Genomic DNA, 14,444 nt, shown 5'->3' with positions numbered 1-14,444 from the left:
AAGATCCTCAGAGAGGCTCGGGTAGCTTCCTCAGACCACACAGCAAGCGAGTAGCAGCCCCCGACGCCCGAAGCCCATGCTTTTGGTCTCCCCGTTTCCTGACAAGGCGATGCCCCTTCCCGGAGGCCCAGAAGCGCCAGGTCCGTGAAAAAGCAGAAGGGAGGGCAGAGGGCGCGCATTATTGGGGAGCAGGCTGCTGTGCGCCCGGGCCGGAAAGGGGGGCTTCCGGGGTGCGGGGTGGCCTAGCGGGTGTGATGTAATCACGCCTCTCCTGCGTCAAGGGGCGGCTCCGGGGACGCGGAGACGGGGAGAAAGCGGGGTGCAGTCGGCGCCCGCTCGGCTCCGCAGCTCCGCAGCCCGCGCCCCGCGCCAGGCCCCTGACCGCTGCCCCGCCGGCCGGTAGCCCCCCACGACCACCCTCAGCCCCGTGCGCCCCGGGCGCGCCATGAAGTCGAGCTCAAGAGGCGGCGGATCTGGAGGCCGAGGCGGGGGCGGCTGGGGGGGCGGCGGCTGGGGCGGGGGGCGCGGCGGCGGCAGCAGCGGGGGGGGCAAGGGAGGGGGCGACGGCGGCGGGCCGGGGGCCAAGGGGGGCTTCGGGGCGCGGACGCGCGGCTTCGGCGGCGGCCGGGGCCGGGGGCGCGGCGGCGGGGACGGGCGGGACCGCGGCGGCGGGCAGAGGCGCGGCGGAGTGGCCAAGGGCAAGAACCGCCGCAGGAAGCTCGCCAACATGGTGTCGGTGGAGCCGCACCGCCACGAGGGCGTCTTCATCTACCGCGGCGCGGAGGACGCGCTCGTCACGCTCAACATGGTGCCCGGCCAGTCGGTGTACGGCGAGCGGCGCGTCACGGTGAGCGAGGGCGGCAGCAAGCTGGAGTACCGCACCTGGAACCCCTTCCGCTCCAAGCTGGCCGCCGCCATCCTGGGCGGGGTCGACCAGATCCACATCAAGCCCAAGTCCAAGGTGCTGTACCTGGGCGCCGCCTCGGGCACCACCGTGTCCCACGTCTCCGACATCATCGGCCCCGACGGGCTGGTGTACGCGGTCGAGTTCTCGCACCGCGCGGGCCGCGATCTGGTCAACGTGGCCAAGAAGCGAACCAACATCATCCCGGTCCTGGAAGACGCCCGGCACCCGCTCAAGTACCGCATGCTCATCGGGATGGTGGATGTGATCTTTGCCGATGTGGCCCAGCCGGACCAGTCCCGCATCGTGGCTCTGAACGCCCATACCTTTCTGCGCAACGGCGGCCACTTTCTCATTTCCATCAAGGCCAACTGCATCGACTCCACCGCCTCTGCCGAGGCGGTGTTTGCTTCTGAGGTGAGGAAGCTGCAGCAGGAGAACTTAAAGCCTCAGGAGCAGCTGACCCTGGAGCCCTATGAGAGGGACCACGCGGTGGTCATCGGAGTGTACCGGCCCCTTCCCAAGAGCAGCAGCAAATAGCGCTCGGCTCCATCTGTCGCTGAGCTCTACCCACAGCTGTGCTCGGTGTGAATATGTATGTGTTTTCTTTGTGTGGTGTTTTTCTTTCTTTTTCTATTAAATGCCGTGCAGAAACAGATTTCGGGTGTACTGGTGAGGTCGGACTAGGTTTTGGTACTGTGACATCAACCCCCAAATCCCTGGGACCCAAAACAGCTGGTGGTGTGGGTCCATGGAGAACAGTTTGAGAGCTGTGTTTAATCTCATTACTCACTCCGCAGGGCCCTGGCTCCCCAAGGCCCTTCTTCCATGCTTCCTTATCGCAGACCAGGGGAAGGAGCGCTGAGAGATTGCTAATAAGCTTGTAAAGTGCCTGGTGGAAATGTGGGGGGACTTCCATTCACATTGTCCAAATCACATGACCAAGTCAGACTCCCGGGAGTGGTGCAGGATACTAATGGGCTGTCATAGAGTCTAAAACAGCCCAGCTGTCTGACCCCAAGTCAGAATCTACACCATGATAAATATTTAGCAGTTTACTCCTCAGCTAAGCCTTTTTGCATTCCCTAGTACACGTAATCCACACACCATCCCCAGGATGGCTCTTTTTATTTTTTTCCCCACCATTTCTCTTTTATATGCGAAACAGCAGGGCTTCTGAAAGTAAACTGGTTGCCCAAGTATAACTAGCCAGTAAGGAAGTGGCCAATTTGGGGCTCTAAATCCTCTACTGTTTACTCTACAGTGACATCTTACCTCCCACACCACCCACACTGGACAGATTACAAGTCTCAACACACATATCAAGCAGGACTACATAGCTTCCTTGTCTTCTTTCTCCCACATCCCTGCACGACCCTTCCTTAGATTTCAAAATAGAAAACAAGGCAGGAGGTAACATGTGGGTACATCTCACACAGTGTTCCCACCACAAAGCATAACATACCCAAAGGGGCATCACTGTGTCTGAGAAACAACCTGAAGAAATAACCCCCCAGGGCCACCCTGGTGGCACAAGGTGTTAAGATGCAACCTATTAAGCTATCTGCCGCCACTGCAGCATGAGTTCAATCCCCCTGCCCAGGTTGCTGACCCACATCGTGCAGCAGACCTCTCCTGACTCACCCTTTGCTCCCCTCAGCAATCTGCCTGTTCTGTTCCCCACTCTGTCTCTGGTGAATCCTCTCAACCCCCACACTTCTGGCCTGTAACCCAGTTCTTGTATGCATAAATAAATAAATCCTTTAAAAAAATAGAAAAGACCCCCTAGAAAGTACCATCTCTGAAGGGTATTTTCTGCAGAATGTGGGTGTTAAATTCAATGCACTCAATCTTGGCTCGCCGAACCATCCTGAAAGGAGTAGAGGAGTGAGAAGCCTGAGAATGGAAATACAGTAAACCAGGCCCTGACAAGGTCTTCATTTATCCCTTCACTTGTACATTAAAAACATCCCTGCTGCCAGTTGCCAGTATCATCAACAGTCTGAGAATGATTGTTCCCTGATGCATCCTTGGGAGGGTAGGTTTACTCTCGTAAGATGTGCTTGGGTAGGGATTGGGGTTTGTCAGCATTTTTTGAGGATATACTTCTTAAATGAACAAAAAGAATATAAATCAGTTTTTTTAAAAAGCAACTACCCCTCCAAACCTGCCTATAATCCAACACACACACACACACACACACACCAAGCTACAATGCAGGGGGAGAGCTATAGTTCAGATCTGCCAGTAAGACTGACTCACGAAGATGCAGATGAGTGGAGTAGATGTGAAATCTTCACTGCAACCCTCCAAATCAAGGGTTATTATTCCCATTTACCAGAAGAGAAAAATGCAGTTCAGAGACATGGCATGACTTGCTTAAGAGCTCTCAGTGAGACTCAGCCAGAAAGCAAACCCACAGGAGTCTGACTTTAAAACCCAGGCCCTCTCCCTAGGCTCCTCTGTGCTGGCTCCTTTGTTTTGAAAAACCCTTTCTCCAATTCTGGGCCCATTACTTTATTTTTAAGATGACACCCTGAGACAGGGGATGGACTCCCAGGACAGGAAGATTATTTCCAGAATCTTACAGGATCTAGTCCTTCCTCACAGCCAGCTCAGCCTCCTTAATAAGAATCTCTTTGTTCTTCCTTAAAGGGTTTCTTTCTGCCAGTATGGGGGACAGAGTGGGGGAAATATCTTCTTCTTCTTTTTTTTTTTTTGGAAATATCTTCTTTAAGGGGCCTGAGTGGAGAGAGAGAGAGAGAGAGAGGATGAATTTGCAATCCATCTGAACTGCAGGTCATCAATGAAAAAATGGCATGAAAACAACCTCCTAAAGAATATCTCTGAGTTGCAGATGGGTTTATGGGCAATAGAATGACATGGTAAGTACTAAGAAAAATATGGGAATAAGAACGAAGGGAATATGGAAGGGAAGCTTGAAGCCAGGTTGTGGATGATGGGCTGGGGGATGTATGGACTGTGACTCCAGTGGGCAGTGAAGTCCAGGAAACCTAGAGATAGCAGTGATACCAATCCCAACTTGCCCAGAGCATTAAATCGGGATCTTCAGGTCTCTTAGGCCACTTGGACTGTCATAACAAAATACCACCATATGGGTGGCCTACCCAATAGACCTTTATTTTCCCATTTTTCTGGAGGCTGGAACTCCAAGGTCAAGATGCCAGCAGTGTTGGTTTCTAGTAAAGCCTTTCTCCTTGGTAGTTTGATGGCTGCTCTCTCCCTATACCTTCACAGGGCGTTTTTTCTATTTTCATGAGAGAAGTGGGAGGTGGAGGTAGGAGAGAGTGGGAAGGGGAAGGAGAGGGAGGGCAAAGGGAGTGAAGGGAGGGAGGAACAGAGAGAGGGGCCCAGGTGTCTCTTTTTATAGTATATCATTGAGATCAAATTAGGGCCCTATGCTTAAGACCTCCTTTAGCCTTAACTGCTGCCTTAAAGGCCCCTCTCCAGGGCCTCCCTGGTAGGATCTCCAGCCAGCCAGGGAGCTACCCACAGGGTGCAGCAGATCTCTCCTGTCTCACCCACTGCTCCCCTCAACAGTGCATTTCAGTCAGTCTGCCTGCTCTATTCCCCACTCTGTCTCGGCTGAAACTTCTCACCCCCACCCCCGGACCTCTGGCCTGTACCCCAGTTATTGTATGCATAAATAAATCTTAAAAAAAAAAGCCCTATCTCCAAACCTAGTCACATCTAGGGTCACAATAATTAGAGGGGAGGGTACAACTTAGCCCATAACACTAGGGGGAGTGGGAACTTTTAACTAAAATGCCTATCTTGTTGACTCTGGAGAGATGACAGGAAAAGCAATGTGCATATGATAACAGCAGCAGAGCTTGGGGCATGGTGTGTGCCCTGCACGTTCTCTTCTCCCCACTTTCCTCTGATTGCCAAAAGTGCAGAAATAACAGTAATGACCCACTGAAGTAGTACTTAGTACAAGTTTATTGTGTACATACTGGAATGACAACTTGCAAACCTGAGCACTCAAGCCAAAACATGGAATGGGGCTCAGAGGTAAATTGTTACAGAGCAGTTTCTGCATGAGAACATAGTGAAACTGTTTCTTCTTCATAGTGAGCCATTGTTAATATTGGAACTTTCTTAGAAAAGAATTGGGTGATGGTTGCCTCATATCAATTTTGGGAAACAGTTTAAGTGTTCCTTATAATGTCCAAAGGCATTATCAAGAAATGACCTAGATTATGGTAGACATGTGAATGAAGCTAAATGACTTTTTCTGACTCAAGAGGTTTTATCTGCTCCTGGAAATCTCAAGGCTGCGCTCCACTTGTTTTTGAAATAATATCATCAACATAAGAAACAGAAGTGTTGGAGACACAAAGAAATAATCCCATAACTGTCTGGATTTTTTTAGACTGGCAAGTAATCAAACAGGCATCAGATGATTGATAAGAAAAAAATTAAGAAGTTTAATAATAACATCTGTCCCCCTATGTGGGAGAAACCCAACAGGACTAACTTGCCCATGTGGTTTCAGATGCCATCTTAAAACAGCTTAGCTAAAACAAGGGAGAGTGAGGGAAAAGAAAGGAAATGTTACTGTCGAGTTTACCAAGAAAAGCACCACAAACAAAAGGAATACATATTCAAGTTCTGCCTTTTCCTGGGAAAGAGATGGGGCCTCTCTGGGAGACACTCTTAGAGAAGTTCATATGTAAGCATCTTTTTCAGAAGCGATCTCTACCTGACCTTCAGAACCTTCCCTCCCACGAAATCAAATTTTGCAAAAAAAAAAATTGGGGGATGGCATGTGTTATCCCCAGTCATCCCAGCCCAGGTAGATTCACCATTAGTTCTAGTGGCTTGAAGGAGAATTTTTGAGTGAGCCCTTCGCATCATTTTTACAGGTTTTCGTGGCAAAGGGTGTGGGGGAGACACCCCCTATGAATCTCTACATGCTCTTTTTTCTGGGCTTTCTCTGGTGTTATCTTTTTTTTTTTTTTTTTAAGGATTTGAAGATTTATTTATTTATTTATTTATACAAGCACTGGGTACAGTCAGAAGCGCGGGAGGGTGAGAGAATTCACCAGAACCAGAGCGGGGAGCAGAACAGGCAGACGGACGAAATACACTGCTGAGGAGAACATCGGGCTCGGCAGGAGAGGTCTGCGCGCCATGTGGGACCCTCCTCCGGTGGCCGGGGAGCAGCCGGGGATCGAACTGACACTTCAGAGGCTGCAGGCAGCTTCTCAAGCCAGCGCTCAACCGCTGCGCCACCGGGGAGGCCCTTCTCTGGTCTTCTCTTGTGGCCTCTTCCTCTCCTGGCCATTCTGCCCTAGCCCTCTCTAACGCCGCTTTTATATCCCTGACTTCTAGGTTGGAGGGTGCACACCTGCACATGCGCACACACCCATGCTCAGGTGTCCACAGTCAGGCACACGTGCCCCACATTCACACGCGCCCTCTACTTTAAGAAGGCCGCAGGTGATAGCCACAGAGGCCCATGGCGTAAAAGCCTGACAAACTTCACTGACACGACAGCTTTGTAATCCCCTACAGTGGCTGAGAATTGAGTTAGCATAAGGGCCAGAGGTCACACTAAGTGTGTGGGAGCCCGGCAGGCTTCTGAGAGGACCACTAGGAGGTGGGCAGAGCTGGCTGCTGAGTTTCAGAGCATGAGCAGCCGGGCAGAAGCCAGGTGGAGACCCCGCCCCACTGCCAGGAAGTGCCCACCTGTAGTCACTGCGCAGGTGCAGCGAGGCGCGGCTGGTGCTTAAAACCCCCGCCAAAGAGAAGGAGCAGGGGCCGCAGCGAGGAAGACACAGATCCCACCTCGCGCCGCTCACCTGCACTGCTGTCTCCATCAGCCTCCCCTGCCAGACGCCTCCTGGGATGAAAGGAGAAAGAAGAGGGAGGGTAAAAAAGATTAGATCCAAAGGAGACTCTTTTAAACCCGAAAAAGCCGACTTTTAAAGTTTTAAACTGGCAGTTTCCCTCCCAGCCCCAATCCTGCGCTCCGGCAAGACGCCTCCCACCTGCGAGCCGCGGTGAGTACTCAGATTCGCTCCTCTCACTCCTGCTGTCCAAGCGCTCACTATGTGCCAGGCATAGAGCTAAACACGCGTGGGACTTTTGACGATATTGTTTTAAAATTATGTGAACAAACATAGTAGAACATTCTGAGGTCGATAATCAGCCTAATGAGCGGCCGGTGCCAGCGGCCAGCGCACGTGTCTAAGCTCTTAAGCGCGCGGCCTGGAGCCGGACAAAGCCCGTGAGCCGCGTGCACAGCCAGCGTCTGGCTCAGCCCCATACCGTTGTGGGGCCTTTTGGGTTGGTTTGTAATGAAATGCTCAGAAATAACTGAGGTAACACCTTCCGTGAATCACCCAACTTGTTTTAGCAAAAGTTTATTGTGCGCCACAGAAAGCACCCAAACCATGGAATGAGGTTGGGTGGGATTGTTACAAAGCTGCATAGAGAGTGCGGGGGAGTGACTGTTTATCTTATTGTTCACAGTGATTGGTTATAAAATTATAATTTTCTTAAATAAGGCATTGGTTGGTTGGTGGGTCCCTCCTGTCAACGTTGGGAAAGTTTACATTTTGCTTATGTGTTCCAGAGGCGTAAAAAAAAATTAAAAAAAGACCAGGTTAAGTTAGTCTTGGAAGTGAAGTTAAATTCAGCTTTGCCCCTTTGATTCAAGTGATGTGTCTGCTGGTTTTCCTTTGCTTTTGAGTTTAACATTTTTCCCCTATGGGTCATTCCCTTAGCCTGCTGTGCTTCCCACCTTTGATGTAGCTCAGGTCCAAGAATCACTTCTCGCTGTTTCCACTAGTTGAATCACCAGGGTGAGGGCCAGGTGGATGGCATCTCCACGGTTTATGCAGTTATGGCTGATTCTATGCAGTTGTCTGATGCTGATGGAGTCTGTGATTATTGAGCGGTTCCAACAGGCATTTAGAACTGTCAAGAGCATACAGTGCCCAGGGAGGTTGATAGTGCCCTAGGGAGGTTGATATGAGGACCATGGAGAGTGTAGCCAAGGATTGGAAAATTCCATGGAGATGCCCAGAGCCCAATTTAACTGGTTAATTAAGTCAAAGGGGTTATAATCAGATTCAAGTGTTACCTTTCTAAGTCAGTCAACCTTTTGGGGGGATAATGTGTAATTGGGCTTCAGAAAACATTTAAAAAGTTGCTACGTAGGCACATGCTATGCATTGACAATCTGTTATTGCCTTGATCACTGTGGGCAGGATGAGTAGGAGGATGATTTATTTCAGGAAGTGGGGTCATGGGTGAGCTTCCACCTGAATTAGTCTCTGTGATGTGAGCAATCAGGTAGTTTGTTATAAATTCTGATTCTGAGTTTGGAGAATTACCAGTTGAGAAGATTTCTAGAATTGACTTAGAAGCATCTCCAAATGGTGGAATGAAGATGGCAGTTTGTGTCTGGTGTTTTTTCTGGTTTGCAGTTTCTTCGATGGATGAGGTCAGGTATTCTGTTAAACTTTCTCAAGTAACCCACTCAGCACAAGCATAAATCCTGTGAATACATGGTCTGCGTGGTGGTTTTCTCAAGTTTATGTCAGTTGTTGGGCTCTGGGAAAAGGGCAATTTTATTTTACCACGATTCCAAACTGGAAGGCTGGGAGAAAATTGGAAAGGTCAGTTTGGAGAGTTGCTGCCAAATATTGAAAGAAACTAGAAGAATTCAGGATCCAAACCAAACTTCAAAGACAACAGCACTAGAATCTGATATCCACAGAGTTGCATTACTAAAACACAATTTTTCTCTTAATAATCATTCCCATTTCAAAGATAACCACAGAAAGAATAATTTGTTTGCAAATTATTCTAATTTCCACAAACATGCCCCTGTTATTTACAGAAGCACAATCGGAATGGCTCTTTTAAATTTCTTTGGCTGAAACTTTTCATACAGTATTTCAGATTAGGCCTTTTAAAGTCTCTTTAGACTAAGAAGCCAAGCTAAGCACTCGTATAATTGTGTCCTATTATAAGGGGAGTAGATTCATATTGAAATAACGTAGTGTATGTTGTCATGAAAAACAAGAATATTTGATAAGTCCCTGAATTTGGAGGGACCAGGTAAAGAGGAAAAAAGTAAATGTTTCAATATTTATTGCCAAAGTCTACATTGCTAAATTTCTGTGTGATAGATAGCTTAAAAAAGAGGAGGAGAGGGCCTGCCTGATGGCGCAAGGAGTTAAGCACAGCACTATGAAGCAATCCACAGCCTCTGTAGCACTAGTTTGATCCCAGGCCAGCTAAGGAGAAACCCACATGGCGAGGCAGACCTCTCCTGTCTCGCCCGCTGCTTCCCTCACAGTGTATTTCAGTCAGTCTGCCTGTTCTGCTCCCCACTCTATCTCTGGTGGATCCTCTCACTGCTCCCCCCCCCCCACATCTCTTGCCTGTACCCCAGCTCTTGTATGTATAAATAAATAAATCTTTGGAAAAAAAAAAAAGAGGAGGAGAAAAGGGTCCTTGAAATCTGGAAAGTGAAACATAAAAGAATCAGCAGCAATTTAAAACAGTTCTAAAAATTACATTCACCATCATGCAGTCAGTCTCCTGTAATTTTTGTTGTGCTGCTTCTTGGATTAGCAGCTTTATGAACCAATCAGTTTTCCAATAGCATTATAGGAATTCTTATCCAGTTCAGTTTGGCGTCATTTGTAATCCCTCGTGGCCACCAAGCCCCACAGCAGCTCCTGCTCCAGGTCCGTTGTCCAGTAGATACTCCCCTCCCACTACCTGCAGGTAAGCTTCTCTCTGGAGGACTCTGGTACCTGCCACATCACCCTAGAATTCCAGGAGATGGGAGCAGCACTCCTGATTCCTCTGTAGCCTGGGGCAGGGGCAGTGAATTCCCGTCCTGAGGTGACACAGAACTGTCCTTTGCAGGGGTCCATTCATAAAATTAGGCAAAGTGTTTACATGACACTGGGGGTAGGAGGGATGGGGAAGGCTTAATTCTGTGAAAGTAGACAAGAATCATTGGGTTGGCAAGCATATTAAGAAGGGAAAAATCTGGAGGTAGAACGAAAAGCTTGTATTGCTTCTATTTCAGTGCAGAAATGTACTTGTCAATAACCTTTAATGTGGCCCTCAAATTGTAGACTTCTAAGTCATGTCCATGACATTAGGGGGAAACTAACTTGTTTAGCCTAAAATGCTTCTCTGATTCTGTCTCTAATCTGAACACAGATTCTTTCTCTTCTAGTAGTTCTATTGCTAGTGCTCTTGGTATCAAATTCCCCCCCCCCTTTACTGAAAATAACGTACTTATTTGAGACCATTTTATTCCTTTAGTGGGCACTGGAAGCACAACATGGTAATCAGTCTTGCCTTATGCACTATAATTTTGCTAGAAATAACAGATCCAGTGGTAAAATGTCAGGTGAATAGAAGCTGATGGTGTGTGAAGGTCTAGAGGCAAATAACCTAGAGGTAGCCCAGCGTACTGGTAGCTAATGTGCCAGTGTGCACTAACTCAAAATATAAACACACTTAAGCGGGGTGAGGGGTGAATTCCGGCTGCATGCAGTAGCCATGGGAAGAAAGCAGAAGTTGTCTATATGGAGAACACCATCTCTCTTACCCCTCCAGGGGTTGTAATCTCCCTTCCCAAGTTCTTTCCTCCCCACTTTTGACCACGTCACCACCTTTAGGAACCCCAAATCCAACACTATTCAACCCCATAGCGACTTCCAACTCTCTGACCCCCTCTTTTCACCACACCTTCAACTCCCCTCTCCACGGCCACCTCGCCGCCATCGGACTGCTTGGCCCGTCCTTAAAGTCACTTCATTGTGCAGTTCCTTGTCCTTTTCAGAGAAGGTAGGTTTTATTTTTTGAAATTTATTGAGACTTATGCCTTGGTCTTTTATGTGATCAGTTTTTGTGAATGTTCCATGTGTGCTTAAGAACATGAACTCTTTTTTTTTTTTAAACATTTATTTATTTATTCAAGATTGATTGATTGATTTATACAAGCACTGGGCACAGTCAGAAGCGCGGGAGGGTGAGAGAATTCACCAGAGCCAGAGTGGGGAGCAGAGCAGGCAGAAGGACCAAGTACACTGCTGAGGGGAGCAGCGGGCGGCAGGAGAGGTCTGTGCGCCATGTGGGACCCTCCTCCGGTGGCCGGGGAGCAGCCGGGGATCGAACCGGCGCCGCAGAGGCTGCGGGCAGCTTCACAACCCAGCGCTCAACCGCTGCGCCACCAGGGAGGCCCTTGAGTCATAAGTTTTATACCGTAATCAAGACAGCAGATTGCATGTGTTGACTGATGTGTGAGTGGTTATTCTGTGTCTTGAAAAAAACTTCACTGAGGTATAATCAATTTAAAACAAAGGAAAATATACAGCAAACAGTAAATATTTAAAGATAATTTAATAAACTGGTCTCAAACCGAAAGTAAATAAAAATAATAGAAACTCACTGAAATAATTTTTTGAAACATTAAACGGTCATCCTGAAAGCCTGAAGTAGTTTTCCAGAAAATCTGAAAATAAAAGCTCTAAGGACATTTTTGTTCAAACACTAAAATATGATAGCTGAAACAACAAAATAACACCACAACCCACTTAACTATGTACTCACTGTTTCCACATCCGGACCTTGAATTATCAGAATGACATTTGATATATATTTGATTTTGTTTGCAACATCAGGGGTAGCTAACTCCAAATTCTTGCTAGAGAAAAATGAGCAAATTAGGGTCTTCATGACAAAAGAGCAAGCTGATCTTTGTTTCCAAAACCTGTAAAGGTTGCTTTTATTTTTATTTTTTGAAAAGATTTATTTATGCATACAAGAACTGGGGTACAGGCCAGAGGTGTGGGGGATGAGAGGATCCACCAGAGACAGAGTGGGGAACAGAACAGGCAGATTGACTGAAGTACACTGCTGAGGGGAGCAGCGGGCAAGTCGGGGAGGTCTGCTGCACCGTGTGGGTAGCTCCCTGGTCAGGGATTGAACTTGTGCTGCAGTGGCTACAGATAATGTCTTGACCCTTTGTGCCACCGGGGAGGCCCAAAGTTTGCTTTTAAAGCCCTAGCTGGGGCCTCCCCAGTGGTGCAGCGGTTTAGCGCTGGGTTGCGAAGCTGCCCGCAGCCTCTGCAGCGCCAGTTCAATCCCCGGCTGCTCCCCGGCCACCCGAGGAGGGTCCCACATGGTGCGCAGACCTCTCCTGCCGCCCACTGCTCCCCTCAGCAGTGTACTTCGGTCCTTCTGCCTGCTCTGCTCCCCGCTCTGGCTCTGGTGAATTCTCTCACCCTCCCATGCTTCTGACTGTACCCAGTGCTTGTATGTATGTATATATAAATAAATAAATAAAGGAAAAGCAACATTAAAAATTCCCTTTTTTGATGTGAAAGAGATAAAGTCCCAAAGTTGGCAGCATTCCCAAGTTTATTTTAGAAAACAAAACTTCAAAATCCTCCAGAAACAGAAACAGGAATATCTTAGGGTTTATAAAGATTCTGGTGTATGAAGTGATCAGTACAAAAAACATTAGCAATGTTTGCTCAGTGAACTCGATTATGTGCCAATAGAATAAACATGTTTTCAAAATTGATATAGTTGTGGATAGAATTCAGTGCAAACTCTCCACCTCTCCTGGAACACATTCAGATCCTAGCATGTGTGAAACTTTGACCTACTGTTACTCTTCAGTATTTTATTTCCAATTGCCTATGGTACTTTCATACTTGAGAGCTAACCTACACCTTACACCTACTTATTTCCATACCAGATGCACCATTTTCTCCCTTAGCCACCTTCCTTTCATCCTACCTCCTGCTTGCTGGTTATTTTAAACAGGATGTGCACTTCACAAGTCACATGTTTTCAACCATGCCTTTATGCCTGGAGTTAAGACAACCATATACTTTGAAAACCCAGAGGTTAATTTCCCAACTTAATCCTCACATATCAAAAAAGATTAAAGATTGAATAGAACAGAGGCCTCCCTGGTGGCGCAGGGGGTTGAGCACAGTGCTGTGAAGCTGTCTGCAGCCTCTGCAGTGTGGGTTCGATTCCTGGCTGGCCAGGGAGAAACCCACATGGTGTGGTAGACATCTCCTGTCTCACCCACTGCTCCCCTCAGCAGTGTTTTCGGTCCATCTGCCTGTTCTGTGCCCCACTCTGTCTTTGGTGAATCCTCTCACCCTCCCATACCTCTGGCCTGTACCCTAGTTCTTGTATAAATAAATCTTTGAGGGGAAAAAAAAAACCCACAAAGATTAAAAGGAACACTTCTTATAAGCAGTACCTATTAAAAATAAAGGATATTTTGATTGAGAAGCATGCATGACTCTTCCCAACCAGCACCAAAGAAGCATCCATGTTCTGGCATCTCCCCTGTGGAACATTTGTAATAACTGCTCCATTGTCAACATTCATTTTCAGGTGTAGGTTAACATGGGGTGATTTCAAGGAAAAGCCAAGCTTTCCTTCATGTTGATAGACTTAAATCTTAAACTTTATGGCTATCAATGTTTGAAGAACATTTGTGCTTTCTAGATTTGGGAGAGGAAGACAGAGGCAGACCAGATAGGTAAGGACACTCTTAAACAATTTTTATTGAGTCCCTTCTCTATGTCAAGTTCTGAGTATCCGGAGGGGAATCAAACTTTATTATAAAGTCCCTGCTCTCCAAAGCTTGCTTGCTTTCTTTTTTTGAAAAAAGATTTATTTACTTATTTATATAAGCACTGGGTACAGTCAGAAGCACGGGTGGGTGAGAAAATTCACCAGAGCCAGAGCAGGGAGCAGAACAGGCAGACTGACGAAATACACTACTGAGGGGAGCAGCGGGCGCGGCAGGAGAGGTCTGCGCACCATGTGGGACCCTCCTCCGGTGGCCGGGGATCGAACGGGTGCTGCAGAGGCTGCGGGCAGCTTCGCAGCCCAGCGCTCAACCGCTGTGCCACCGGGGAGGCCCCAAAGCTTACTTTCTATTATCCTTTCAACTAAAACCTTGCATATTTCCACTCTGATTAAATGTAATACACTTTTAAAAATAGATAACAGAGTAAACAAGTCAAAAGAATTTATTTTGAAAGTAGGAAATAAAAAGCATGATTAACATTTAGAATAGGGACAAAACTAGAAAAAGTTAAACTACAGAAAAGGCTGAGTACTGGAAATTGGCTTAGTGGTCGTACAGTACAAACAAGCAAAACCCAAGTTTCTCTTTCATGCAAATAAACACTTAGAGGAATATGGTAATGTTACAGAATAGGCCACAACAAATACTTTAAAAATTTACATAAGATACTGTACATAAATGAAAAAAATAAATTAGACAATTTACAAGAAATGTTTTATAGGTTACAATAGGTTATAACTTAGTTTATTATGAATAAAATTTGTAGCACATTATACATTTTTACAGCAAAGATTCAGTGTTAGAATTCCAACATGACAAAGCTTAGACCTGACAAGAACACAGTAGATAAAATAAGGCAACTTAAACCAAAATAGCTTGTTTAAGTAAAATGAACACCTAACAAACACCTGC

General features: G+C 47.2%; 1 protein-coding gene across 1 annotated transcript; it reads left to right on the top strand.

Annotated features, from left to right (window-relative positions):
- Positions 1-445: 445 nt before the first annotated feature.
- Positions 446-1,444, top strand: FBLL1 (fibrillarin like 1; the record flags this gene model as incomplete). The annotated part of the gene is made up of 1 exon (XM_084243751.1): positions 446-1,444. The coding sequence occupies one exon, from the start codon at positions 446-448 to the stop codon at positions 1,442-1,444; it is 999 nt and encodes a 332-aa protein (XP_084099877.1).
- Between the last annotated feature and the right edge of the window lie 13,000 nt (positions 1,445-14,444).

The sequence above is a fragment of the Talpa europaea genome, assembly GCF_964194135.1.
Source record: "Talpa europaea genome assembly, chromosome: 9".
Lineage (NCBI taxonomy): Eukaryota > Metazoa > Chordata > Mammalia > Eulipotyphla > Talpidae > Talpa > Talpa europaea.
Note: the sequence above shows the minus strand (reverse complement) of the source record. Positions and strands in the feature narration are given on the sequence as shown.